The sequence below is a fragment of the Ixodes scapularis genome, unplaced genomic scaffold, assembly GCF_016920785.2.
Source record: "Ixodes scapularis isolate PalLabHiFi unplaced genomic scaffold, ASM1692078v2 PGA_scaffold1__304_contigs__length_218370807, whole genome shotgun sequence".
NCBI lineage: Eukaryota > Metazoa > Arthropoda > Arachnida > Ixodida > Ixodidae > Ixodes > Ixodes scapularis.
Window position 1 is genome coordinate 192,473,843 of NW_024609846.1, and position 26,891 is coordinate 192,500,733.

Here is a 26,891-nt window from a genome sequence, read left to right on the forward strand (position 1 = left end):
ACGAAAAGGTAAGCGTGTATTTCATGGAGTCTTTTAGGATCATACGAGTTTTAATTATTAAAGGTACATTTCAAGATTGCAGGTTCCACTTATAAGATACAGTCTCTCTTCGCATGATGTTTCTTGTGTAGACAGAGCGCTTCTTATGTGCTTTACAGACTTCAAAGACAAAAGACAACGAAGGTACACGCGCTCGGTCTGTGCAGATATACCTACGCAGACCGAACGTCTGTATCTTCGTTAACTTGGACCAATAACGCATGCATTATGGTGGACATGAAATATGAAGCTAATCGTCACGATAAATTGATTAAATAATCGGAATGTGTTAAATAACTTTTTAACTTCCCAAGAAAAACATATGGGCACAATTACAAATGTGCGGAACGCAATAAGAAACACTAGATGAGTTAACTTATATTAAAAAAAAAAGTTAGAGCGTGTGGGAAGCGCAGTGATGCAGTGATGCGGTAAGAGGCGCAAAGCCGGCAGTGCATGACTGAAAAACCGCGCATGCAACGGGCACGAGGCTCCGGGTGCGAAAACAAGTCTGAGCGATTTCTCTGTTTCTTATCACCCACGTCTGCGCACTGCCAGCTTGTCGCCTGTTGCACGAATGGTGAGTTTCGTGTATTACGATGCTTCCCTCGCGCTCCAAATTCTTCTAAAATTTGTCGATTAATTTGTTTCCGATGACGCACAGCAAGTGTCTCATTGAGACCATATGTTTATTTGTCCCGAATGAAAAAAGAGTTCAATTTATCAAACTTTGAATAATTAGCCATGTTACATGACTATTCGACCCTAGTATAACTGCACAAACGTAGATAGTAAAGCTTGGAAGGCATTTTATGAAAAAAAAAATTATAAAGCCTAAAAAAACACTTGGTATATTTCGCTTTCAAGTGGCAGCTTACTTCAAGATCCGGTAATTTTAGGTAACACATATTTCTAATATGGAAGATCTTCGGTAGTATATTAGGCTTTCTGGTGAAATGTGACTGTCACTTTTCGTGCTATATTATGCCGAAATTGTTATAAGATCAATATTTGGCGTGCACCTTCTTTTCAAATCACGCAATAGTATATAACAGCGCCTCTGCTTTAGGCTGTGTGACTGCGCTTCAGGAATAATTCTAAAAAATGCTGCATTACACTGTCCTTCATCGCTAGAAGGACAGAATATTTATCCTGTCCTTTTTGTTTGGATATGCACCAAAACTAAAAGCAGCTTTAAAAAATAAGCAAAAGCTCAGTGTTCGAACCCCCTCCTAAGTATTCCCTTGACTTTCACAGGGACCTAGTCAGGAGTTGTCAAAGAATGCATTACGGCTGGGCTCCAGAGGGCGAATACATGCTGCGAAGAATCGACGAACTTTGCCTGAAAGCTTTAGCTCCGCGTGTTTTATCGTCAAGCTGGCTGCTACGTTGCGCGCAAAGCGAGCGTGCCGTCGGACGACGTTCGTCAGGTATTTTGCGCATAATTCACTCCGTGGAATTCAGGCTTTAATTGAGCGGAGCAAGTGCGCCAGAGGACGCCTTTACGCGCATCAGAAGGTAAAGAGAAACGCTCCAATCAAAGGGCGGCGGTGAGAATGCCAAGAGAACGTGCGATGACGAGGCAGCCAAACGCGCGCCGTCAATGGCTGATGTCGAGGGTAAATAAAAGCACATGAAATTAATTGGTGGGCCATAGCCTCCTGTATACTGGCAAAGCCTGGCAGATTGCCACAAGAAGCGGCTGCCGAAATAGAAAAGGTGGAGCAGCAGGCAACAGATGAGAGGAGAGCTACGTGACTGGCGCCCCGCTGCGGCGAGACGCCGAAACACACTTCTCCCGTTGAACAAGTGCGCCTCGGGTCCTCGCCGCTGCAAAAGCTGTGCGCTGACGTCCCGGTTCCCCGAGAAATGACTCTTTGATGTTCTGTGCTACCAGGTGCTCGCGCTCCAAATCTGCGACCGGGCACTCTATGGCTCCGTCGTCGAACTGCCAGGATTTGTGAGTATAGAGGAGGCTATGCGTGGGCAAGCAAACGCAGGTGGCGCGCATAGAGCCCACGAACTCTCGTGCCGTAAATTTTGTTTTCAAGATAAGTTATTGGGGGGGGGGGGGGGGGGGGGGGGGGGGGGGAGTGATTGACCAGCCCGTAGACCAGTCATCCCTTTTATGTGTTTCTATTCTGTCTTTCTTTTTGTGTTGTCTACAACGCGGTCGCCATAGCTAACAAAAATACAGCGCGACTGCGTTCGTCGACTTTTTTATGGGTCGGCTCGTTCAGCTTTTAATCAAAACAGTCAGATCGTTAGTTTCAACGTGGAAACGACACACTTTATGTCGCAGCCTTTCCTTACACTGCGAAAGCTGTCAATGACGTAGCGCTCCTCGATTATGGCTGCTGTTCGCGCATCCCTACTTCTTTGTCGTCTGTTATTTTCCACCGACCAAATGGGTGCCAATAGTGCGCCGGGGCCTTACGCTTTTAGTCGGTGTACATATTTTGTGTATCTGTCGGCCTCTGGCCATGTTCTGACGTCTAGTGTATCGAAATATTGTCAGTATATTGACAACCGCGCCTGCAGCCATTCACTTCAGGTCGGAGGTCAACACACAAAAATTACATTGTTTCTGCCGCAAAAAATCGGCTGACGTAGCCGAACCCTGCGTCAGCGCTCGACTACGTCACGAGTCCCAGCTAAACGTGGCGTCAGCGTTCGGGAACAACAGCATTTGGCTACGTGACTAGTCACAAACTATGAAGCGCCTGTTAATCACTACACTCTAAGAAATGTCTGAGCGTTTACTTACCTGCAAAAATAGACAAAGAGCTAATCTCTGCCATCTATAAAATCAGCTCAGCGAATGACGAGGCGGAACATCCGTTTAGAACTAAAATTGAAGTCTACGCTGTGGCATTGCGCAATGCAAAGCGTCATACTTGCATTGCGTAATGCCACCGCGCAGACTTCATTTTTTGGTCTAAACGGATGTTCCGCCTCATCATTCGCTGCGCTGATTTCGCTGATCGCAGAGATTAGCTCTTTGAGTGTTTTGAAGGTAAATAGACACACAGGCATTTCTTAGAGTGTACGCTCAGCGGAACCGTCACGCAGCACTCCTGTCCAGTCTGCGGCTCGCGCTTGATCAATATAGGTGACGTGAACAATCGAGGGCACGGCCCTTGAGTTGAGTAAATTCCGAGATTTGTAAACAAGCTGGAAAAAGCGCCCCTTATAGTTTCCGGCTGATAGGAAATCGGGCTATATGTTCAAAATACTAACTCTTATTTACCTTAAACTTGAACACTCTCCGGCAGTTTTCCACAGTGCCAGCCTCCGACTATTCACTTCATTTTCTTTGTTTCAGCATAGCATGTGTTTCTTTCTTCTTTTTTTTTTAAGTCACCACGGCGAATTGAATGCCTTCTCATTTCCCCAGGTTGGCCTCTCGCTCAATCAGTTGGCGGGGATGCAGATGTCCCTGTCGGGAAACACCAACTTTGTTTACGTGGGCAACAACATGGTGCCTGCTGTGTCTGAGTGGATGTAGGTAAACATTAGGGCAGATATTTAACGGATACTTTGCGTTTTGAGTGTTAGACCTTTTACCGAGAACGTCGTATTTTTGTCTTCCTATACACTCAATGTGTGACAAGATGCAGTGATAAGTTAGTCGGCACCAGTTGGCATCTGTCGTGTCCGCTGTAGATGAGAGGTCTAGCCAGCAGTACGACTGCTAGCCTGGTGTCTTTAACGTGCACCACGCAGTAGTGATACACGACCGCACGCCGGTACGATGCTCATCCAGATCGAAACGGGCAGGGGTGGGGATTGAACCGAGGATGCTCTGGATTCTGCAGCGTGAGCTTTGTCTCCGCGTGCTCGGGGATGTGGCATGCTAACACACTCGACCACCAATCTCCCCGTTTTTACTAGGCCGTTCACCTTCACTCCCAGTTAAATTCCAGTGAACTCAATTATTAACACGTGTGACCTTCATACTTATAAGTTTATATGTTCAATTTCTACCCCCTTCTCGCAAAACGCTAATTGTTCTGTAATCAATGAGTGTCTCAGATAGCAATGAAGAAAACTATTCTCACAGCTCGATGGCTTTTTCATAATGTGTTGGGGGCCGATAAAGTTCTAGAGCCGTAGTTGAGAAATCCTTCTTCCCGTTCATTATAAGGAACTGAGTGTTTTGGTGTTTTTAGAGTCCAGGGTCACCTTTTTATTTTGTTTTTATTTCAATACCTAACGGGCCCGTGAAGGACATTATGTAAGAAGAAAGATGGACATAAAGAATAAAACAAAAGTTCAGCCACTCGAAATAATACAAAATATGGCATATTTATACAATTTAATTTATTGTAACACGATATGTTGCGGAAAACACTAACAAAGTTTCAACAAATGAAAAGTAGCTTGACGAAACATAAGAGGGTCAGAAATGATAACAATTTCGTCAGTAATGCCGTTCCAGTCCGCAACGGTTGAAGGCCAAAAAGAGAGAGAAAATAAAGCTGAAGATCAATTAATAAGGCACTCTTACAAGAATTATCGAGACGAGCAGAAATGTAGGAGAGTGGTACGAGTAAAGATGAACGTAGTGATTAGCATAGTCAACTTTGTAAAAGAGACTGAATTTAGACAGTCTGCGTCGAAACTGTAAAGGTTCAAGATCCGCAGAAAGCTTTAAGTTAGTGTCATTCGTTTAAGTAAATAATTAGAATAAATAAACCGCACGGAACGGTTTTGGAATGCCTCCATGAACTTTGTTAACTAACACAGGTGGGGGTTCCAAATATTAGAAGCATATTCCAAGCTAAGACGGAGTATCGACACGTATGTTAGACGTTTCAGAGACGGGGCGTTACTAAGATTGCGTTTGAAGTAACCGAAGCTGCGATTTGATTTAGAAAGGACATAATTACGTGAACGTTCCATGAAAGATCAGATGTGGTGTGAACGCCCGAGTATATATATGAATCGGCCGGCAGTCTCAAATGGAGTATCATTAACATAGTAAGTCACTTGAAAGTTAGAGTAACTTTTGCTGAAAGGAACATGTTTGCATTTGTTAGGATTTACCACCATTAGCCATGAAGAACACCACGATTGTATTGTCAGCGAGTCAGTCTACAAAGCATTAGATTCAGTCATGTCACACACACGAGGATAGATGACGCGGTCATCTGCAAAGAGTCGTACTGACTATGGTGCCTGGAACGCGTCTTCGACTGGCGTGTTTACTGCGCCCAAAATAAGTGGTCCCTCGATATTCGCCTGGTGACGTCACAGAAGTGTCCTGCTGTCGCCGGTCGCAATCCTGGCGGCGTCCCAATGGTGGTGGTGTATGTGGCAGACGCCTGTTCTGCTGCAGGTCGCACTCCAATCTGGCAGTCCACGGAAGCTCCGGCAGCCAGAAGTTGGGACGCCATGACCACAGCGACGCTCGTGTTCGCTCGTGCTTTCCAGCAGCAATTTTACGACAACCACCATGATCACGATATCCAACAGCATGACACTCCGGCTTTTGTGACGTCGTTTGGTGCCTCTTCGGGACCACTTTTGATGTAAGGACGGGATAGGACGCTAAACACACCGGTCGAAGACGCGCTCCACCAAGCACCATAGTACTGATGAACGTAGTGTTAGCGAGGTCAATAAAGTATATAGAGAATAGTAGAGGACCCAGAAGTAACCGTTGAAATATTGAATGCAGAGTTATTGAAAGTAGTATATTGGAACCTATCTGTTAGGAAATCAGTTATCTATGCTAGAATATTGGCATCAATCCCAAGTACAGAAAGTTTAAGGAGTAGACGTTAATGAAGTACGCGATCGAAGGCTTTTGAATAATCCAGAAATTGGGCGCTAGTCTGATAAACTCTATTAATGTTAAAATGAACTTCAAAAACAAATCCAGCTAGTTGTGTTTTGCAGAAAAACTTCTTTCAAAAAGTATGTTGATGAGTAGGGAAAGTTGTCCTCTGGGAATTTTGCAAGATAGGAATATATTATATGTTCCAGTAATTTACAGGAAATACTGATCAAAGAAATGGGCCTATAATTATTCACGTCAGGTTTAGAGCCTCCCTTGTGGACCGGAACGACCTTACCAATTTTCCAATCAGATGGTACGTTACCTAAAAACAGACATTGTGAAAAAATATGATAAAAACAACTGGATATTTTCTTAGAATAAATAATTAATTTAGCGCTGATACCAATTTCACCTGCTGAGGAAAATTTAAGTTATTTGTTACGTTTAGAACACCGTTTCGGGGGGGGGGGGGGGGGGGGGGGGGGGTCATGTTAGAATTTGCTATTGTATTTAAATTATAAGAAAGAGAAGTCGGCTTGGCTCCAGAGCTCTCTTTAGTAAATACTGTAGCAAATTCGTTGTTAAGAATCTGCGCAAATTCACTCTCTGGAACAGCATTCCCTTTAGTGTTTTTAAAGTTCAAATGAGATGAACGTCGGGGGTTCACTATGCTCCAGAATTTCCCCAGACTATTTTGTAACATTAACTAAAGACCTTCATTATCAAATGTACTACGCACTTCGCGACTCGCGTTCTTGTATTCAAGATGATAAATATTATACTGATCCCAGTCATTGAAAGTGTTGTTACATTTAGCTTTACGAAAGAGGCGCTTTTTTAAGTTACTTATTAGCTCACGGTTAAACCACGGAGCAATAGCGTGATTTTTATTGAAATAGTGGGAACGTACTTGTTAGCTAATTCAAGCGCTTTTATCTCATATGAAAGCCAGGTTTTACTGACGCGAAAAAAAAAAGAAACAGGTATTCCTGAGAAAACAATTAGAGGCTAGTGTTGATACTAACATAGTGACCTTTGCTATAGCTTTTTATAACTTTTATACAAATATTTTTATTCAAAATTGCGAAAAACATTTTAAAATGAAGAAGCTTATGGTCGCTTATTCCGTCTCTATTGGTGTCTGTCACACAACAGACACCAATTCGGGGGTGGTCGTTAACACAATATCCAATATCGTGCTGCATTCGGGGTCACTCTGGACACAAAAGTGACAAGCTCTGAAAAAGTGAAATCAGAACACTTATCTCGGAATCTTCCAGCATCAGAACTACGATGTAAATTTACAGGGACAGACCAATCAATGGAGGAGTAGCCAACGTCACATAAAAGGGAAACTGAGCTTTCTCGGAAATGAAGAAGAAATATGTGAAAGCATTTCGTTTAATGCGCCATTGAAAGTATTGTCACAATTGGAGGACAATAGGACACACCCCACACGTGACCAGGGAATTTGCTGTCTACTGATATCTAAACCGATTCTAAACACGTAGAAACATTTAAGCGTGAAGAAGCAATATCTTCCTTGACCGCCATGAAAACATCCCCACCCCTCCTGTCAACCCGGTCGCCAAGATAAATAGAAAATGATGACGCTGTGTCGAAAATCTCTTTATCTTTTACATCAGGGTATAACCCCGCTTCAGTTAAAACGGCGATATAAGCACAACTTGATTAAATACAATGCTTCACTCATCTAGTTTTGAAAAAATACTACGTACGTTAGTGAAAATGACTGCCAGTTCGGGAGCACTTGAGATATGAGCTGGCTTCTTTGCTAGCTATTTGGGCGTTGGAACAACAGAGTGGCTGGTTATTACTAGGCTATATACTTTCCGGTTTTAACCCAAAAACACCGATAAACATCCGCGGGTGTCGAAAATACCAAATCGGTTAAAACCGAAAAACACCGTTTTTGTATATTTTTGAGCAAGCGCTTTTTTTTTCACTGAAAAAGTCCTGTATACTTCCCAGTTTTAACCATAAAACACCAATAAACATCCGTCAGTGACAAAAATGAATATCGTTCAAAACAAAACAAAAAACACCGATTTCTCAATATTATTTATTTATTTATTTATTTATTTATTTATTTATTTATTTCATAATACTATCAGTCCACCAGCGGGGACTATAATAGGAGTGAGTACAAAAAGCGATAGACAATGTAATACACATGCCCTAGCAATGTGCTTAACGTAAATTTACGTAAGATTTTTTCAGTGAAAAAAAAAATCTTTTTTTTCGCTGAAAATATTTTTGCGCAAACTTCCGTCAAACACATTATCTTACCCGTAATCATGTACTTTTCCTGTCTTTCTTTTGTGACCTATGTTGTCTTGGATTCTTGCAGGACAGTAGCTTTAATTCACTGTTCTCTGAGGTCAGTGGTCCTCCAGGGCCGCCGAGATTGAAGATCACTTTCAGTGGCCTGAGAGGCTAGTCGCAGCTGGCTAGTACTGTCCCAAGCCTCGTTGGTCGTTTTGGGGCTTCCCGTGTCCAGCGCAATCGTTGGGCAAGCAACCTCAAAATTGCGCGTCGTCAACAGGAAGAAGCGGGCGTCAGTGACAGACACGAGCCTATGCGTGCATATACTACAATAATCGAGTGTAAAAGGGACTGTGTAAAAGATGTAAATGCATTGTGGTCTTTTTTACGTTTTCAGTGGTAAATTCGCAATTCCCTCTCCCCCCCCCCCCCCCCCCCCCCCCCCCCGATAATCACCGTTTTTAGCTCTAGACGAGAGAATTCACCGAAAAGCACCGGTATTGGTGAAATAAATAAACACCGATAAAACATCCGCCAATTTTTGCCATAAATAAACACCGGAAAGTATACACCCTAGTTATTACGTATACATAACACATATGTCCCACAAACATTTTGTTAAAACGCAGCTTGAGTTTGTTATTCTGAGCCTTGGCAAACTCGCGAAGCTTCCGTTAGGCCTCTCGGACTGCCGGTGAAAAGTCTTCTCTAATAGAAATTTCTGTTTCTTTTAGTTCATGAGCGACCCCTAATGATTACTATTCGTGCTTAGTATGTGTGAATTTAACGGTAATTGGTCGATTTCTTTTTCAATTAAAATGCTCAAGGCAGTGTGCTCTTTCTATACAGTTGCTATCTCAGCGCAAACAAAGCTGTTTGGTGTACAGCTCAAGAACAAGTTCCTCGGACATTGCTCAACTCATTCAAGCCACATACCCGTGTCTCAACCGTAGTTACTCTTACAGCTAGGTTAGCTGATGTGGCTTCTGTACGTTCCTGATCTTCACGATATGATTTAAAGTCATTGAGGACAGTAGCGTGACCTTCCTGAAGGTCACGCTACTTCCTGAAGGTCCATGAACGCGCTGTCTTGCCTCCTGTAGAACTCTCAGCACTCCACTGATCTAGGTTATCAGCAAGTAAATAATTGTAGAAAGCTATTAGAAAAGTGAACACATGTATATGTGGTTGCCAGTGTTGGTGGTGCCATAATTCGATGTTAAGAGAACCTAAATCACTTCGTTTTTATAACTCTAATGAAATACATTATTGGCATATTTTCATAACTCTTTTTCTTATTTTGCCATGTTTTGCTAAGATGGAAGTATCCGTTTCCCCAAAAAATCGTCCATATTTTGAGACTTTAATCATAACGAATCATCACGCGACGGCCTTTACTAAATGTAGGGGGTGAGGGCGTATATGGCCTTCGCGTAACCCATGCAGTTGGAGAAGAGGGGAAGGAGGAACTCCTTGAGTTTAGACTTTTGAGTGTGCATGTCGTTACCTGCAGTATCGCTTTTTTTAAATTATGTTTAATGTACACCAACTCGTTTGCACACTCACATTTATTTCATACGAACCCTCTTTCGTGTGTCCGAGACGTCACTCTGTCCCCTCAAAACATTCACTCAATTTTTCTTTTACAAAAGTGGGATTCTTTTTTTTTTTGTCATTGATAGCACTGCGCTTCATTTCGTCATTGATAGCATCTGTCATTTTCTCATTGATAGCACGTGTCTCTCTCCGACGTACTGATTGGCTCGCTTGGACCGTAGCTTTCGCCGTCTGCCAAGTATCAGTGAAACGGCGTATAGGAGAAATTAGCCTAAGGGATCCAAGCTCTCCCGTTCCCCAAACAGTGACGAGTTCTACAGTGAGGTGACCTAGCTGCTTTAGGGTTCATTCTTCTCTGTTCCCGGTTGTATGTCGCAGACGAGCCCAAACAACCGTAAACTGCCAGCGGTAATGACACATTTTACGTAAAATACAAAAACCAAAACATCTATTGGTGCGCAACTCTTATCGCAAGACCTGCAACACACATCTGGGTCACACTGTGACCCCTTGGGTTCACTGATATATCGGTTAAAAATTAAAGGCAGCGCAAAACGCGGGCAAGAAGGAGAAGGTCGAAGAACAACAGTGCTGACATACAACTGAATTTTATTTGTGCTAAAATTGAGTAATAAAACTGCAACGCCAAACAAACAAACCAAGAAAAAAAAAACTTGAGAAGGACTCCACGTGCTCCTTAAAGGAATACTGACAGGGTACCGCTCGCCAAGGTTTTCATTTGTAGATGACATATGAGAGCCCAACTACCCAGAACACAATTTACGGCTCGAAATCCGTTGTTTTTCCGCCCGAAAAACGACGATCGAGAACTGGCCGGTTTGAGTAGCGCTCACTTTCTTCTCTGTGGCCACGTACCGTTCTATGTGGTTTAAACACGCAGACGAAATATAATTGAAGTTGTGGGTCAGCAAAAAAACACACTCATTATTAAAAAAAATATAAAAAATGGAACACATTTATAGTGGTTTCTAAAAAGCTGTTAATAAGTTGACTAAAAAAATAGTTGAACTGAGTACCGGCAGTACTATGTGAATTCTCTGCTTAAATCTCAACATGGCGCCGCATCGCGGAAGTCGCGGGCTGGTCGACTGTACGGAGCGGTCTCAGTGATGGCGGTGGATGACGGGCGGGGGACTTTTCAGAACTGTCGTTCGCTGTACCCAAGAACCTGTCACGCTTCGAAACAAAATTTTTTATCGATTATAACAACCAGGGTTTATTCCGTACGCCTCGCTCTACAACCGAGTTGATTCGCACGAAGACGTCGCCAAGTCGTCGTCCCTTTTCCTGACTGAAGACATCGCTCGTCTTACGAACGGGAATTGGTAATTAAGAGCTTGAAAAACATGCAGGCGTCAAGTACGAAGTGCTTGACGTTTGCGTAACCAATTTAAGTTCTTGCAGCTGGATTAATCCTTCCATTCTCTCCTTTTTTTGTTCTCTCCAAGCCGGGATAGGTTAAGTTAGTAATGTCTCGGTAATACAGGCTTCTTTTATAGAGATACCCAACTATATTCTCATTATTTTCGGGGACAAGCTGGGCAAATAGATGTATTTTCGTCTCGTTATTATAGACAACTCACATTATGGACGCATTTAATAATAATAATAATAATACTCTTTATTGGCTCACAAGGGCCGCGGCAGCGCAGAAAGGCAGCAGCCCGTTCTTTGGAGCCCTGAGGTGCCGCGTCTAGTCATTGTGATTATGCGATGATGTAATATATAAGATTGAAAGTGTTAGTGATTATTATATGATATGAACAAGTGCATTAAGCCTGGCAGCGATCTTTCCGATGGTGGTCTTCGCGGGGCCGCCACGGGCTGTCACTACACGAGCAGGCCGGTCTCGAGCGCCTGGCCAGGGCTCCCTGCGTGCCCGGCATACGGACGAGCCGGCCCAATTTCCGGCGCCGCAGGGAATTCAGCACCACCGTGGTGCGGCTCCAGGGGTTGGCGCCGGTGTTAGCCGGGTGGCGGTCTTCGCAAAAGCGGGCCTTAAAGTCTCCCAGCTTGCGGTCGAGCTCGTAACTGAGCAGCATGAGCACTTTCTCTAGCTAAGACATGGTGTGCACCACTGGTCTGGCTGGCTCTCTGACGATGGAAAAGACACGTCTTACGCCCAGCTCGCTTCGGGGGAACGGAGGTGTCTATGTTAACGGGGCATCACTATAACACTACAATTAGCAAATTTCTACGGAGAGCTCTTAATAGATTACAAACAACATTTACAAAAGTCGATTCAACATCTTTCAGTTTTATTAAAAGGAAGCTGAAGAGAATCTTCTAGTTAGCTAGTTAGCGGCTAATTATATAGTATTTTTATTCTGTGAATCTGAAGATCACGTTTGTTTTACCCAAAGATATAACTAAACGCGAGAAAACACGAAGAACTACTGACCTATCGTTATGTCATACTAGGACCTTTCGGCCGCTAAGCGCGTGTAGCTCGTGTGGGCTGCGTATGCAATTTGTGTGGTATATTTCCCCGCACTGGCAACAGTTCTGACGTCTTTTTCTGGCCGCTTTAAATACAGCAAGAGTGCGCAAGCACAGCTTTTGGTAGGCGCTCAAGATGCGTGAGAGTAGAGATTACGAAATCTCTGAATATGACATCACGCTCCCGGAAGGAGGGGCTTCAGTAGTGCTTTGAAAGGGATTTTCCGCGGCCTCCGCGCACCACATTGAAAAATAATTCCGATATTCGTAAATCTGGACGACAATAGAAGGCGCTATAAGTGTTTTTCCTCAAATAAATAACCGCTTCGATTTTCCTTTAATCTTGTCGTGCTCGATTACATTCATTACTTTTGAGATAGCGTGCTTCCCGCTTTCTAACGCGTTTCTTTTTTTCTTGGCTTTTCGCTGAGTAAGTACCGCTCCGAACGGGAGCGAACAACCGTTCTATGATAACGATTTCCTCACATCTGTCCAGTCGTGTTTTTTTAAGAATATGTTTTCTATATCATTTTCTATTTGATGACATCCTGCTTGGGAAACAATGCATAACTGATCCAACCAAAGCTTTTTCTGAGCTCGTTTTGAAACAACTATCTTACTCAAACTCTTTATCACCCGCATTTTTAGTTGCTCTTTGAAAACTTCAATCGCTCAAGTGGTCTGGTTCTATTCGGCTGACAGCTGCTTATGACAGCCTCTACAGTGCTTACAAATTGTGCGTCATTTGTCAGTTATATTGTATATATTAGACTTCTAAATTTTACAGCTGAAATATCGTTTTTTTCCTCGTTCGTCCTAATAGCGTTACCGTTACAATTCAAAGGTCACTAGCTGTAGCAACAGCAACCGATTTTGCATTATCTTTAATGTCGTGATCGTTGTCGTGTGCAAAGCTGTAGCATTTAAAAAAAAAGGGGAGCCTGCTCGCTCGTTATATGTGTTCCTTGCGTTTGAACCATATGAAAAGCAAAGCGCACCCTAGTGTGGCAGCAGGTGCGTTTTTACCAAAACACCTCAGCTCGCGCGGCTTTGCTTTAACTTTAATTTCTTCCCGTTGAGACAGTGGGGCAATCCTCGTGGTTGACTTTATACACTAAAGCCTGCGGCACGCCAAATTTCTCCTTGGGTTTCTGCAACTTTGCAATTCTAACGACTTGCGAACGACGTCGTCAGGAATTTAGTGCAGGGTCCAGTGAATCCTGATACACACCTACGTGTTATAGGAATCAATAACATGGGAATTCCAGATCATTTGTTTTTAGTTTCCTAAATACGAGTATTTTTTTCTTTGCGGCTTCAGACTTCAGTGTAAAATGTCAGACATAGTTCAGATGAAAGGAACCAAGCGCGGCGTTTTTCTTCCTCCTGATGCATGTAAGAAGTACTTCCCCGAAGTAAACAGTCCCGTTCACTCTCGCCCCGAGGTCACACTCAAAAGCTACGGAGTTTGGCGCTCCACTGAGAGATGTTAGCGGCGGCAAAGTGATTTTGTTCTCGTCACAGCCTAATATCGCCGAGAAACCACGCTCCGAATGGGCCGCTATCGCTGCTCCTCCGGATCACATTGAGAGTGTGTCCGAACGACACTAGTACCTGAAGAGCCGATGGAGAGGGCTGAAGCTTGCGCGCCGAGACAACAAAGACTATATTGTACAATATTATACCAGATTAGCCGAGACAGCAGAGATGGTTGTCTCCACTGTCTCAATGGATTTAAACGGCTATAGATGACGACGGCTCCCCCCTCCCCCCACCCCCCCCCCCAATTCAAAAGAGAAATCCATGAGGCTGCGTGCGATCAGCCCTTTAATCTACTCAAAGCCTGTCGGTGCCAAGGCGATTGGATTTTCGCAGAGTAAGATGTACTCCCCAGTAATGTACTTGACATCTCCTAGACTAGCAGAGCTCTGTATCAAATGGGCTAGCCAGGAGCTAGCCGTCACTAGAAAGAACTGATGCTTACAGTTGCCACCAGCCTAATTGTACGGACCATAAGGGTGAGTTACTGAAGTTTTCATGGTGAAATTGTAAATGTGTAAGGGACGATGCTGAAGTTGAGGCTTGGGAGAGTTTTTAATCCCGAAGTATTTAAAGGAACTACCCAAGTTAGAGAAAATATTGGCAACAATACCTTATTCACCTAGGGACAATTAATCAATGGCACAGCAGTCGCCTAGAGAGCGCGAGTTACAATTCGTGTCAGATCGAAGTCAATTTAGTCTTGCGTATATCTTCCCCAGATATCGTAGTTGACCTAAATCAATAACATCTAACTAATAAGGCATGTTTCTATAGCGGTTTCGTCAATAAAATACACCTGTACGAAGCTCTTTCCGTGCGATGTAATTTGGCATTCATAACTATTTCTTAGATTAGCACATATATAGAATGTAGTGATATCGTACACGTGCTGAGGTTTTATTGAGCTGTTAAGATTCGTTTGCAAAGGTCACTTCACCAACAGACGCCGCACATTAGCATTGAGAATCTCGTATTGTGACATGCAATCAAGGTCCATCAACAAATTTAAATGTTAGCGTTATACGTCAATATTTCAGTAACTACCTCTTTCACTCCTGAGCATGTTCGTAGCCATATATCATTTATCTTGTTGTATACTATCTTATATATTGCATTGCCTGTATTTATGTTTCAGGCTACTGAATCTTCATGGTGACCTGAGCGACCTAGAAACCAAGTTTAATCGGACAAATTCCCGAAAAAACAATCCGACTGGTTCCGGTTCTTGTTCGGCCATCGTTAAGTTGGCACCCGGAAACATGGACGTTTACTTTGCCCACGCCACCTGGACGCACTACAATTCGATGAACCGAATTCTCAAAAAGTACCGTCTGAATTACCACTCAGCGCCTATGTCCAGTGAGTGATACAAACAGCCCTTTCTATCAGTTTGTATGTATGACGCGGTGAAGACAATGTAGTAGAGGGGCCGCAGCCGCTGCCGTTCTCGCTTCTTTGTTTTTATTTCACTTGTGACACGTTGAGCAGTATCGCAATAATATGTCATAAATTAATTTGTTTCTATAATCCTGTATTGCGATTGAATTTTTCGATCTTTATTTTCTAACTATATTTTTATGTGTATTCCCCGTATCGTGATCCTACCAGTGGCAGATGTATCCCGTCACAATCTGAAGGAATTGTTTCCCTCCAAACATCAGTTCAAGCTGAACCTTTGCCTTCTTTTCTCCATAAAGATCTGAAGGGCGGCGTAAAGCTATCGTTGAGGCCTTTGTTATCGACTATTCCTGTAGATTTCTAAAGTTTTAAGCGGTGCCGGCCCGTCGTATCAACAAATGAAAAATAGGGATTCATTCCAATTTTTCATCTGTTGAGATTTTAAAATCATTTCTGAAACAGGTACCCGAATCGTGCACAAGCACGATGACCCTTCAAGTTTTTTTTTGAGCGGATACAAACCTTATTTAGGGGCACCTGTGATTTCGCCTCAAAACGATGAGAGATCTACACTTAACAGCTCCGGTTATTACTTTAGTTGAAAGCGCTTATGGCACCCTTTAAACTCCTAGTTGATTCCCTTAGCATAAGGTAAAATGCAATACATTAAGTCTCCGTGAAATTTATTTCTAACGAAAAGACGTGAACGTAAAAGATATTGCAGCATCGTACAGTTAATCGTCACCTGTTAGTTTAAAAAACAGCTTATATAATTGTTCAGCATAATGTAGATTATGTTTCTTTGTTTTTCATATACACCAGCGGGCGCCCGAACTTGTACTTCAGAGAAAGAGAAACGCTCGAATAATATTGTTTTAATGTATTTCTATTCCTGCCCCACCAAAATGTATTTCTGTATATTTCTATCTACAAATATTTTTTTTTTCTAATTTTGTAGTACTTATTTTAATACTATTTTATAAATATAATTCAGTATCCACGTTCCTGGGTGTATTGTTCATGTATAACGGTTTTTCATTCCCTTATACGTTATGGAGTACTTCTTTTGAACCCTCAGTTTTGAAGAGCATATTTGCAACAAAAAAAGTACGATCACACTTTTTTGATGGGATACGAATATTAAATAGAAAGATAAATCGCATGCAGTTGGAAAGATTTCACACCACCATTCATTTTTTGTAAGGTATTGAAATCCCGAACAACTTATCTCGTTATCGCTATACAATGTGTTTGTCGATATGAAATCACAAGCAGCATGCCTAACACTACGCCCTTCAATTACATCCGAATTTCTTAACTTTTGTTTTGTTCATCGCAGAGGACCTGATTCCAGGCTCGTCGATTGTATTTTCGGGTTATCCGGCTAGGATTTTCTCTGGTGACGACTTTTATCTCATCAACACGGGACTCGTAAGTTTGACTTCAAATATTGTTTAAAATGACTCTCCATTATTGTCCCAATAGGCACTATTGAAAGAGTGAATAATGCAACATAATATAAAAGACATCGTTTAATATTTTATATGTTTCAGGCACATACCTCAGCGGGAACTAACACTATTCGAATCATCGGGTTGTTATTTTCTTTATCAATTGCTCAATACTAGCTCTTGGCCCAATGACGTACTTTCGAACTTGCGAAATACTCTTTTTCTTTTCGAATTAGCAGTGTTTAGAGAGCTCGTTAAATAAATGCGTGCCACCTTGAAAGTATGTCTAGCATTCAGCTGCGGAAAACCTCTTCTTACAAACCACGCAAATAAGCACAAAACAGCAGACCTTGAATGCGTGGTGGCTTCAATGTTCTGTTTTCATTATAGATTATGTGACCATGAAAACTCCCAAAACTGACTTTGACACGTGGTTTACTTGTTCACGTGCAGTAATAAGCGAAAGGTTAACCATAAAAATATTAAACACATTTTTAACAGCTACAAAATAGACTCAAGTGACACTAAAGGAATAAAATACACATTTGGGACGGACGACCAACCGTTCAATGAAATATTGGTCGTCCGTTCCAATGTGTTTTATCATATCAGTGTCAGTCATCGGTAAGCCAACACGCTCCCCAGTTCCCTTTGCAAAATAAACTCTACCCTATGCCGTAGCATATTGACAGCCTAATCAAACGCCGGAAAAATAGTGCTTGAACAGTTTTGAGGCAAAAAGTGCTGTTTCTTTTTGTCAAAACATTAATAAGTAAAAAAAGAACGTAGTCGTTTCCATTCAAACTACAGACAAGCCTATTGGTTCATAGCCATGATAAGTTCCAAAAAACGCATTTAGATTTTTATGATCGCCATGTCGAAAACATAAAAGGATTACTCGGTAAGGCGGACAGTTCGTAAGATTCCCTGCTCAATATCGGGGATCGCGATCATAATGCACAATGTGTATGAAAACTCATGCATTCACAGGCTGTCATGGAGACAACGATCGGTAACGAAAACTCTGATCTCTGGAAGAAGGTCACCCCTATCGATACCGTACCAACCTCAATACGGAACATGGTTGCCAACAGACTGTCCTTAACGGGGCAGCAGTGGACCAACACGTTTGCGAGATTCAACAGCGGCACGTAAGTCAGACCAGAAAAACATGCAACGAGGTTTCCACTCTTACGCTCTGCAGAAGACTGGAATGTTCGAGATTTGATACTCGCACAAACACTGAAATGTCAAGATGAATTCGTAGGTCGCACAAACTCTCAAAAGACAAGACGTATTTGTATGATTGTGTTTGGAAGGGGAATGGGACGGTCGCACGTCAAAAGATCCTCAGGTGGTTCAAGTTAATCCTCAGTCATCCGCTGGGGCGTGCCAGATGCCCGTCGTTGGTTTGGCAAGTAAAACCCCCAAATTTTGGAAGGGGAATGGGATAACCAGAAAAATAACGGTTAGTTAGGTTAGTGTGCACATCGTTTCAACATTCTTAATAATACAAGCTCTTTTACTACTGCATGAAATTTCTTTAGAGCAAAGCAATGTTACATGTTAGTCTTTTGCTGGTCATTCATTTTGTTGTTAGGACTCTTTGGCGGTTATTTCTTCTATAGAAACCAGCACGTTATTAAGGTACCTTTCGAACATAATGCGGAAGTATAAGTCAATAAGCAAGAACTCAATATTAAATTAGTTGGCCTCAAAACGACAGATTTTTTTTAACATTTTTTTTATAGATTTAGTTCGACGCTACACATTTCCAAAACATCTGTTTCAATTCTGAGGCTCCCAATAAGAACCGAAATTGCTCCTATGTTTCATGGTATTTGCTTTCTTTCTTTATTTGTTTTCAAAAATCACTAACATTATAAGTCCAACTAAAAATAAAAGGCTTAAACAGCATTTCGGTTTTTCACAGAAACGAGCAAGCCGGGTTTATTAAGAACGAAGATTGTTTTCTTGGAGGGGGCAAGGATCATCCCGTAACCACCCTTAGGGTCCAATATCGAAAGTGGGCTAGTCGCACAAGGGACAACCACCAGCACAGGCGCTTGTTCGTTTTTGCATAAACTGCCTATTTCTTTAATGGCTCAATCTGTGTTTAACATTTTCTTGCAGAACATTGTATATTGTAACCAATTTTATTTCTCTAGGTTTTTCTTTTTTTTTTTTTTTAGGTACCGGTTTATTTAAATATATCGCGCTTGTGAAAATTCATGTTCGCAGAAAGGGGGCGTCTAATATTCAAGACGGCACTTAGCCGAATTTTTCTCTTGCCAAAAGTTCAAAAAGTGCATGCTTGTGCACTGTAGCAGTTGCGGTACTTTATAAATTTCCTCTATCTAATGATTCGCACTTATCTTGGTTTAAAACAGCGCGACAAGAAAAAAAACAAAGTAAAGACGAGACAGACGACAGCGCTGTCGTCTGTCTCGTCTTTACTTTGTCCTTGTCTTGTCCAACTAGCCCAAACATACCTTCTAGCGCACTTATCTGCGTGGGGCGTTCATTGTTTTATTGACCGCACAATCTGGTTTTTCCATCCTTTGTAGCTACAACAATCAGTGGATGGTTCTTGACTACAAGCTGTTCGAATCGGCTTCCCAGAAACTCAACGGGGGCTTCCTATGGATTCTTGAGCAGATTCCGTAAGCTGCAAGTTTATTTTAGTCTGATATCCACTGGTTTCATATAAGAGCACATTTATCTACTGATTTGCCTAGGTCATGATACATTGCTGATAATGACATTGCAAATCACTCTGGTAGGTTATTGAGAAGAGAAGGCAAACTTTTATCAGTACACAAAATTGACTTGGGAAGATTCTAAATGAGGCTTTACAATGAAGAGCGATGAGTGTAATGGCTTCAAGTAGTATCATATCAGATACCTTACTTTATAAATAATTAGTTGAGCATGCAAATAAAAACGTCATAACTATTCGACTTTGTGTTTCAAGGAGCGGCTAAGCTCTTTAAATCAACTGCAAAATTCGGTTTCTTAACCTATCGCGCTACGACTTTGTGCAGCGTTGCCCACAGATGGTGCTTTTATTTTTTATATTTTTGTTTTGGTAAAATTTTTAACGAGCGAATTTACCTGAGAAAAAAGTAAAGAACGAAAAAGGCTTAGCTCCTATGAAAACGCAGCGAAGCCATCGGTCTTTAAACAATACGGAGCCGTTTCGCACGGGAAACAAGAGATGGCGCAAGCGGTCGTGACGGCAACTGCGCCAACGAACGAGCATACGGCGCCGAAAGCCGGCGTATTTAGCAGACGATCTTTTCGACTCAAAAGCGGAGCGCGTGCCGATGGCGGCGGTCGCAGAAACAAAAACAGGCGCGGTAACAACGATGAACTGCAGAGCAGCTAGACGACATCAGCACCCCGAAAAAAACAGTAAAATATCCCGACAAACCATTTTTACAGCGGAGCTGTTAAGGGCTAGTTTCCCCAGGATCGTGTCCCCCGCAAAGAAATCTCGACACAAAACTCTGACTGCCGCCGTCGCTCATAGATGGCGGTAGCTGTCCAGGTTTTTGTGTTTGCCGGTTGTCCGCTTCCCGCCGTCGCTCATAGATGGCGCAACCTTTCGAGCCTTTCCTCTCTGGCTTGCCGACTTCCGGCCGGTCATTACTTCATTTCCACCATGGTATAGCTTCGCTCGTCTTCCTTCTCCACCAAAGTGGAAAGGCTAAACGTTTTTTAATCGATTATGTGTCCATTCAATATGTTTTATTAGCAAGGATGATAAAATAATGCATTGGCAACTGATATCAGAAAAGATCGCGCCGCTTTTGAGTCGTAAAGATCGTCTGCTAAAGACGCCGGGTCTCGGCGCTTTATGCTCGTTCGTTGGTGCAGTTGGCGTCGCGACCGCTTGCGCCACATCTTATCTCCCGTGCGGAACGGCGCCGTATCGTTTAAAGACTGGTGGTTTCGCTGCGTTTCCATAGGAGCTAAGCCTTTTTTTTTTTTTTCTTTACTCTTTCCTGAGGTAAGTTCGCTCTTTGCAAATTTTGCAAAAAAAGAAATTCAACCTCTGTGGGCAACGCTGCACAAAGTCGTAGCGTGATAGGTTAAGAAACCGAATTTTGCGGTCGATTTAAATAGCCTGGCCGCTCCTTCAACAACCCAGTAGACGTGCTCACGGTCTATTGAAACACGAGGTTCAAACTAAAGTAACAAATATTTGATATTTTGTTGTTTTCATTCTTAATTCAAGGGGGCTCGTCATGTCAAAGGACGTCACTCCTATCTTAGAAGAGCAAGGATACTGGGCAAGCTACAACTCCCCGTGAGTAGATCCACTGACTTATTACAACATTATTTATTCGTCTTAGCTCTAGAATAATATATTTTATTTTACACGCAGGTACTTTACGGAAATCTTCAATGAAAGCGGCTTACCTGCCCTGGTGGAGAAATACGGTGACTGGTACACATACGACAAGAGTCCGCGAGCTCTCATGTTCAAGAGAGACGAAGAGAAGGCAGTGGACCTTCGTTCAGTTATGAAACTCATGAGGTACGCCAACGCGTGCTGTAAAAAATTAATTTCCATAAGCCTGTTTTCCTGGAACGTCTTCACCCAGCCAAATATATTTTCTGTTCTGGGACACAAGCCATGATATTTCACTCTTTGTCTCAATTTAGCTTTTGCGTTCTTGACATTGGTCATGTCATTTCTCTGTTATTTTCGGTTATAGTAGTAATTTTTTTTTTTTTTTTTTAAATAAGCAGGCTTGCGAGCTTTCCTTATTTTGGGGTTTCGCAAGTCTGTCGTTATATAAAGAAGAATTCAACTTCGTAATATTCTCACAGCCGCAGTGAGATCCTACTTTACGAAATAAAACTTATACAGATGTGAAATGCCGTGAAAAAGGTCTAAATACTTTAAATATCAATAACAGGCATAGTCAAACAGTTTGCACATAATATCTTAGAGGGTTTCAGAATAGATGGACCAAACGTTTAGGTGCCCCTAATAAATTAAGGCACCCAAGGCCAACAGGGTAGGCTCCTCATGTTTATGGCCTAGGGTTCTTGCAGCGCTGCGCGGCGCGGTTGTGTTTTCCGCTTGCAGCACCAATGCGGCAAGCAAGCGTGATATTCAAAACAAGGTATTCGAAAAACGTAAAAGATATGAGATTCACAAGTACTTTTTTGTTTACAAATAATAGTTAAGGTTGAACCAAATCAACCAGGCTAAATAAAAAAGGCAATATAAAAATCGATATAAATATTGTTGGTTGCTTTCCGCCAAAACAATCCAATTCATAGAGCTCTAATTTAGCGCTCGGTCTCGGATTTTTTTGGTGTTCGTTGCCCCACTGACCGTGTGTCGCCGAAGATTCAAGCTTTTAACTATGGCGAAACTGAGAAGAACGCGGGCGAGCCAACTCTGCGAGCAGATGCTTTATCTAGATCTCAGCTGAAGCGACTTGGAAGCCTTGGAAGACTTGCTTTTAAGCTGCAGGTAACGCTTGGCCGATCGAGACAAGACAATTCACTCGGAGTCCTGGAAGCAGCGAGACGTTGCCATATCAATGGTTATCACGTCTCTTTAGGCTTAGGAACAGCCAAAATCAGAAGACGATCTTCGAATTGGGGCAACCTCACCGCTCATTCATTGTGATTTGAGCGAGATAAAGCGAAGTGGAATGTCGGTTGTAGCATTCACTGGTGATGAAGGTGGCTAATACGGCAGCGACCATGACGAATTTGCACCGAAGCGAGCGGAAAGGGCGCCGCCATGTTTGCCAATGCAACCCTGCCCCAAACAAATTAGGGCGCCCCACGCTATTTCTCGAAGTTTGCGTTAGGGGCGAGCGCCAGCTCAAAACCCAGTTTCTGTTCGGCGTATGCGTAGTGGTGAGCTCCTATTCCATTATTTGTTAGTGACCCCAGAGCTTTGAGTTTCCCTATTCTAGAATTCTGTATTGTCGAAACTTGGGAACGCAAAAATACTTCAGGCAAGATGCATGGTAATTTGAAAAGTATCCTCGTAATTTATAGTTCACTTAAAATGTTTTTTTTGTGTTTTTTTATAGAGAACGCCCGTCGACAGCACGTACATTTTCCTTGTAAAATCGCGTTTGCGCCGCGTCTGATTCTAACACGAAGATTTCCAACAACAGAAGCAATTATGGGTTTTTATAGTCTAATTATGTCGGTACAGGGAAGTATGAATTAATTTTTATCCAGTTAATTATTGACGCAAGTTAAACTGTTCATGCTATTTTTATAACATTTATTATTGCATGAATCGAAAAAGTCTAACCTTATAAGATTTTTAACAACTCATTTTGTATTCTACTGAGTGTATAGAATAATTAAACAAACTGCCCCAACAATAGGGGTCCTGAAAAGGATTACCCCCGAATAAATTCTCCAAAATGAAAGGTTTTCTTAACTTTTCGTAAAAACAGCTTTAGCTGATTGTGCGATGTGTTTGATTCTTGAAATAGTATTAAAAAATGTCCGGTATAAGGGCGATCTATTTCTGAAAACGAAAAAATTTATTTTTTGATACAATGACAGTTTCATATCTGGAGTTTGTACCAATTCACGTTTTCGTAAGTACGTTTTCTGCTAGTGCATATTATATTTGGTCAAGTACAGAATTGTTGAGCACTAAATACTGCTCTAAATACTGCTGTTAGATTCCGCTTGTGTTCCGCGAGCCTATCATTTATATATATTTGAAAACGCACTCTAAATGTATCCGATATACCACGCCACTTTCACATCCAAGAGACGCCTGTTCACTGCCTCGAAAGGAGTAAGACCACTCAACATGAAGTCACAAGTAGAAATCGTCTCAATACCAAACTTTCCGCATACTCTTTCAATTTATGTAAAATTGCATAGATATAAGGGATGATAGCTTGTCAGTTCCTTACACTCTGCTCGCCTTACTTGTTCTTCGTTTGCATGATAAATTGTCATTTCATGAATGCATGGTCATACCCAGCACTCTTCAGTCTTCCTCAGGGACTTCTCAACGACCGATTCAAGAAGTGGGTGCATTACCTTTTCACTGCATTTCGTATCAGGGATTTGGTCACTCCTACTTTTACAGAATTTGAGTCACAGCTCTGCCTTCAGAGCACCGGTATGGCCATTTACCTCCCGTACTCCCAACACGACCCATTTCCTGCATGAACACGCTTAAAAACTGAATGATATTTTCCTCCGGTTTCTCTTCAGTGAACCGTAGCTCCGGAGCAGCTCATCTTATTACATGTTTTATGTATTTCGTCAATCCATCCTGGAATATGCGCACGATGATGTCTGCTACATACCTACTACAAAGCGTGCATCACATGACAACGCAATCATCTTATCAAACACGACTCTATCAGAGGTGGTGAGGTATATTTCGGTCAAAAGTGGTGCAACCGAAGGATATTCCTTCTGGACATACCTTCGTTCCTCATATTCAAGAACCTTTGATTGCAGGTAATGATTGAAAATGGCAAGAAAACCTTGCACCGACCCCCCCGACTCTGATTGGAACTTGAGAAGATTTTACTTCAACAGCTCTTTGACCGAATTCATCAGCCTTTCTTTTTCTCGGGGAAAATACAAATACTTTATAGCCATTGAGAACACTGAGCGCATCCTTCCGTGGTAGCTTTTGCGGATCAACTCTCCCATTGTGGTTTTATGCTTCAGTCTGATCTTTCAATCCCTCGTTCGGGTGTAGATATGTAGGGCCGCTTCAGTTTCCCTATTGTGTCTGCCGCGTTGGTCGGGTCTCGGTGACCTTCAGGGTGCTTTGGTGACGACCTTGGGACAAGGATACATAAGGCGTGGAGAAAATAAAATCTGCAGCTGAGTTTAAGGTGTTGCCTGTCCACTGCTTTCTATTTTTTCTACTGAGTTTTTTGTTTCGGTTTTCTACACCAGCCTTTGGTTTAGACCATCTCACCAGCTCGCTTGGAGTTTAACCATTTGTTTACGCATTCTTTGCAGTCGTTTCCTTCGACACGTATCACTTAATACCTTCCTTAAAACGTTGTTTAATGTCCACCGTATTTTCTTTTAGGTACAATGACTTCACTAATGACCCCTTGTCCCGGTGCACTGGTTGCGATCCCCCGTACAGTGCGGAGAACGCCATTTCAGCCAGAAGCGATCTGAACCCAGCCAACGGCACCTACCCGTTCAAAGCCCTAGGTCGTCGCGCTCACGGAGGAACTGACGCTAAGGTAGGATTTTTCACTGCAACTCGTTTCCTATTAAGCCCTACACAAAAAACAAACACTAATCCTGTCTTCACACCTGCAATACTATCGGATTGTTCAGTATTTCTCACAGCGTAACTGAGCACAGCTCTTAAATACTGCAAAATATCGCTCTACCGACCGTCGTGAACGCTCGAGCTTGTGACCGCCTCTGCTTTGCGCTGAATAAGCTGAAACACCTTGGTTTACTTTTATGACTTAAAAAGTAATGTAAATAAAATAAAACTATCTCTTAGTCAAGTTAATTAAAATACGATTCAGTTAGTTTGAATGACCGTTATATTGTAAAATGTTTGTTCCCATACGGATCAATGGAATTATTGACATGTTCCTGAAGGAGATTATCATTAAGTTTTCACTTCACAAATATATACAAAATAGTATTTAAGTAAACAAAATACGTTCTACCGTTTAATCTACTCAAATCATATAACATCTTTTTTTGGCCTACATAAAAAGAATGACGCATAATATCCGCAACCTGCACCAACGTGGCTCTGACATTCAAATCTGAATGTCAGAGCCTTTTGAACTCACTGTCTTTTTAATATTTAAATATCGTTATTTTCTTAGTATGAGTTTTGTGTTCAACTTAAAGACACCTTTTATCTGGTATTCGAGCTCTAGGACAATTAATGATTATTGACGCTACTCTACGTTCTAAAAAAATAATTCGACACTAACATCCATTAGAGGCCGTTCAAAGCCATTCTTCGGCAGCACACCGATAAACAAAGCGGTAAAAGCGACGAAAAAACACTTGGAGCGGTAGTTGCCAGACATGATTAATTTATTTCAAACAGCCCCTCGTTGGCAGAGTTTATTTGCGAATCATAAACTGAAACTTCAAATTCCTGCAAAAAAAAAAAAAATCTTTAAAGATTTCTTTTTTTCTTCAAATCTTAAACATACAATAAGAGCACTGCCGCTACGACTTTGAGATTTTTTACTTTATGATTCTGCTTGGCTTGTGTGCCCGGTAAACATCAAACTGCTACAACGAATGTGAGATAAACTTAGCAAACTATTATGCTCGAATAATCATTCGACTCGCAGACTCAGTCGGCGCCCAGACGCTGATCGCGGGATACATTATGTCCATTTTCTCAATGCGGGTTTTCTTTCTCGTGTTTTGATGTTTTCAGTGTGTCGGCATTGGTGCGCCTACATTTCTTTTTAAGACGCTCTCGTTTAACCTAGTCCTGGAGCACGGAAGTTAGGCCTCCGTCTCCTAAAGATTGTGGCAGATGCTGAAAATTGTGGCAAACCGCAGTGGTAGCCACGAAAGTTCCAGATCGAGTGTTGACTCTCACTTCCTCGCGCGTGTACAGCTTTATCTCAATAATTCCAACGTGTGTCTCTCGGACTTCTCGCAGGTGACAAATTTTGCGCTCTTCGAGAGGCAGGTGTTCTACGCTGTGAGCGGTCCGACCTCGGACGACCAGCGGCCGTTTCGCTGGAGCACGTCGGGGTTCGACAACGTCAGTCACGCGGGACACCCCGACCTCTGGGACTTCGACCCTATCCTGGCGCAATGGCGGTACTGACGGTCCAAGTCCGACAGTGCAGCCAAACTACAACGGTTTTCTTCTTTGGAGGTTTTGTTGAAAATTCAAAATAAATTGAATCAGTTTTCAGTAAGTTAGAAAAAAATATATTTGAGAAAGTATTGAATCCTCACAATACAGTTACTGGTGTATATCATGATACGATGGTCACTCTTACCTAAAAGCATCAGGGAGAAAATGTTTGGGGAGTGGGGTTAATGGAGTCCAGTCTCGAAGAAATAAAACAATAATATTAAAAAACAATACGTGGCAATGCTGAGACTCAATTAAATCGTATTTATGCTTGGGGCGGGATGCGGCGCACCGCAAGCATGCGCTGTAAAGTTCATCGCCAGCACCTTACCACTGGCTTCTATTAATGACAAGCATTGATAATATCAACACCAAACTCTGTAAGTAGAAAATTTCGGGCACTCTAATCCAAAAGAGGGGAAAGAAGATTCACATTACTACTCGATCATTTTACGTGACTGGTTCAGTAAAGAAAAACCAGTAACAAAAAACAGTTACAGCTTTACAAGAGAAAAAGCAACATCCT

At 42.2% G+C, this 26,891-nt stretch overlaps 1 protein-coding gene across 3 annotated transcripts in view; it reads left to right on the forward strand.

Annotated features, from left to right (window-relative positions):
* Positions 1 to 26,596, forward strand: part of LOC8033665 (putative phospholipase B-like 2) — a 40,106-nt gene extending 13,510 nt beyond the window's left edge. The window contains exons 4-13 of one of the 3 annotated variants that reach the window (XM_040213622.1): positions 1,297 to 1,469; positions 3,437 to 3,547; positions 14,805 to 15,028; positions 16,407 to 16,498; positions 17,509 to 17,669; positions 19,086 to 19,181; positions 20,759 to 20,830; positions 20,909 to 21,061; positions 24,587 to 24,749; positions 26,162 to 26,596. In XM_040213622.1, the coding sequence (XP_040069556.1) occupies positions 1,297 to 1,469; positions 3,437 to 3,547; positions 14,805 to 15,028; positions 16,407 to 16,498; positions 17,509 to 17,669; positions 19,086 to 19,181; positions 20,759 to 20,830; positions 20,909 to 21,061; positions 24,587 to 24,749; positions 26,162 to 26,332 (1,416 nt within the window). In that variant the 3' untranslated portion in view covers positions 26,333 to 26,596. Of the gene's footprint in view, positions 1 to 1,296; positions 1,470 to 3,436; positions 3,548 to 14,804; positions 15,029 to 16,406; positions 16,499 to 17,508; positions 17,670 to 19,085; positions 19,182 to 20,758; positions 20,831 to 20,908; positions 21,062 to 24,586; positions 24,750 to 26,161 lie in introns of those variants that run through there. The other 2 variants (XM_029991018.2, XM_029991017.3) reach the window with 2 other exon arrangements.
* The last annotated feature ends 295 nt before the right edge of the window (positions 26,597 to 26,891 follow it).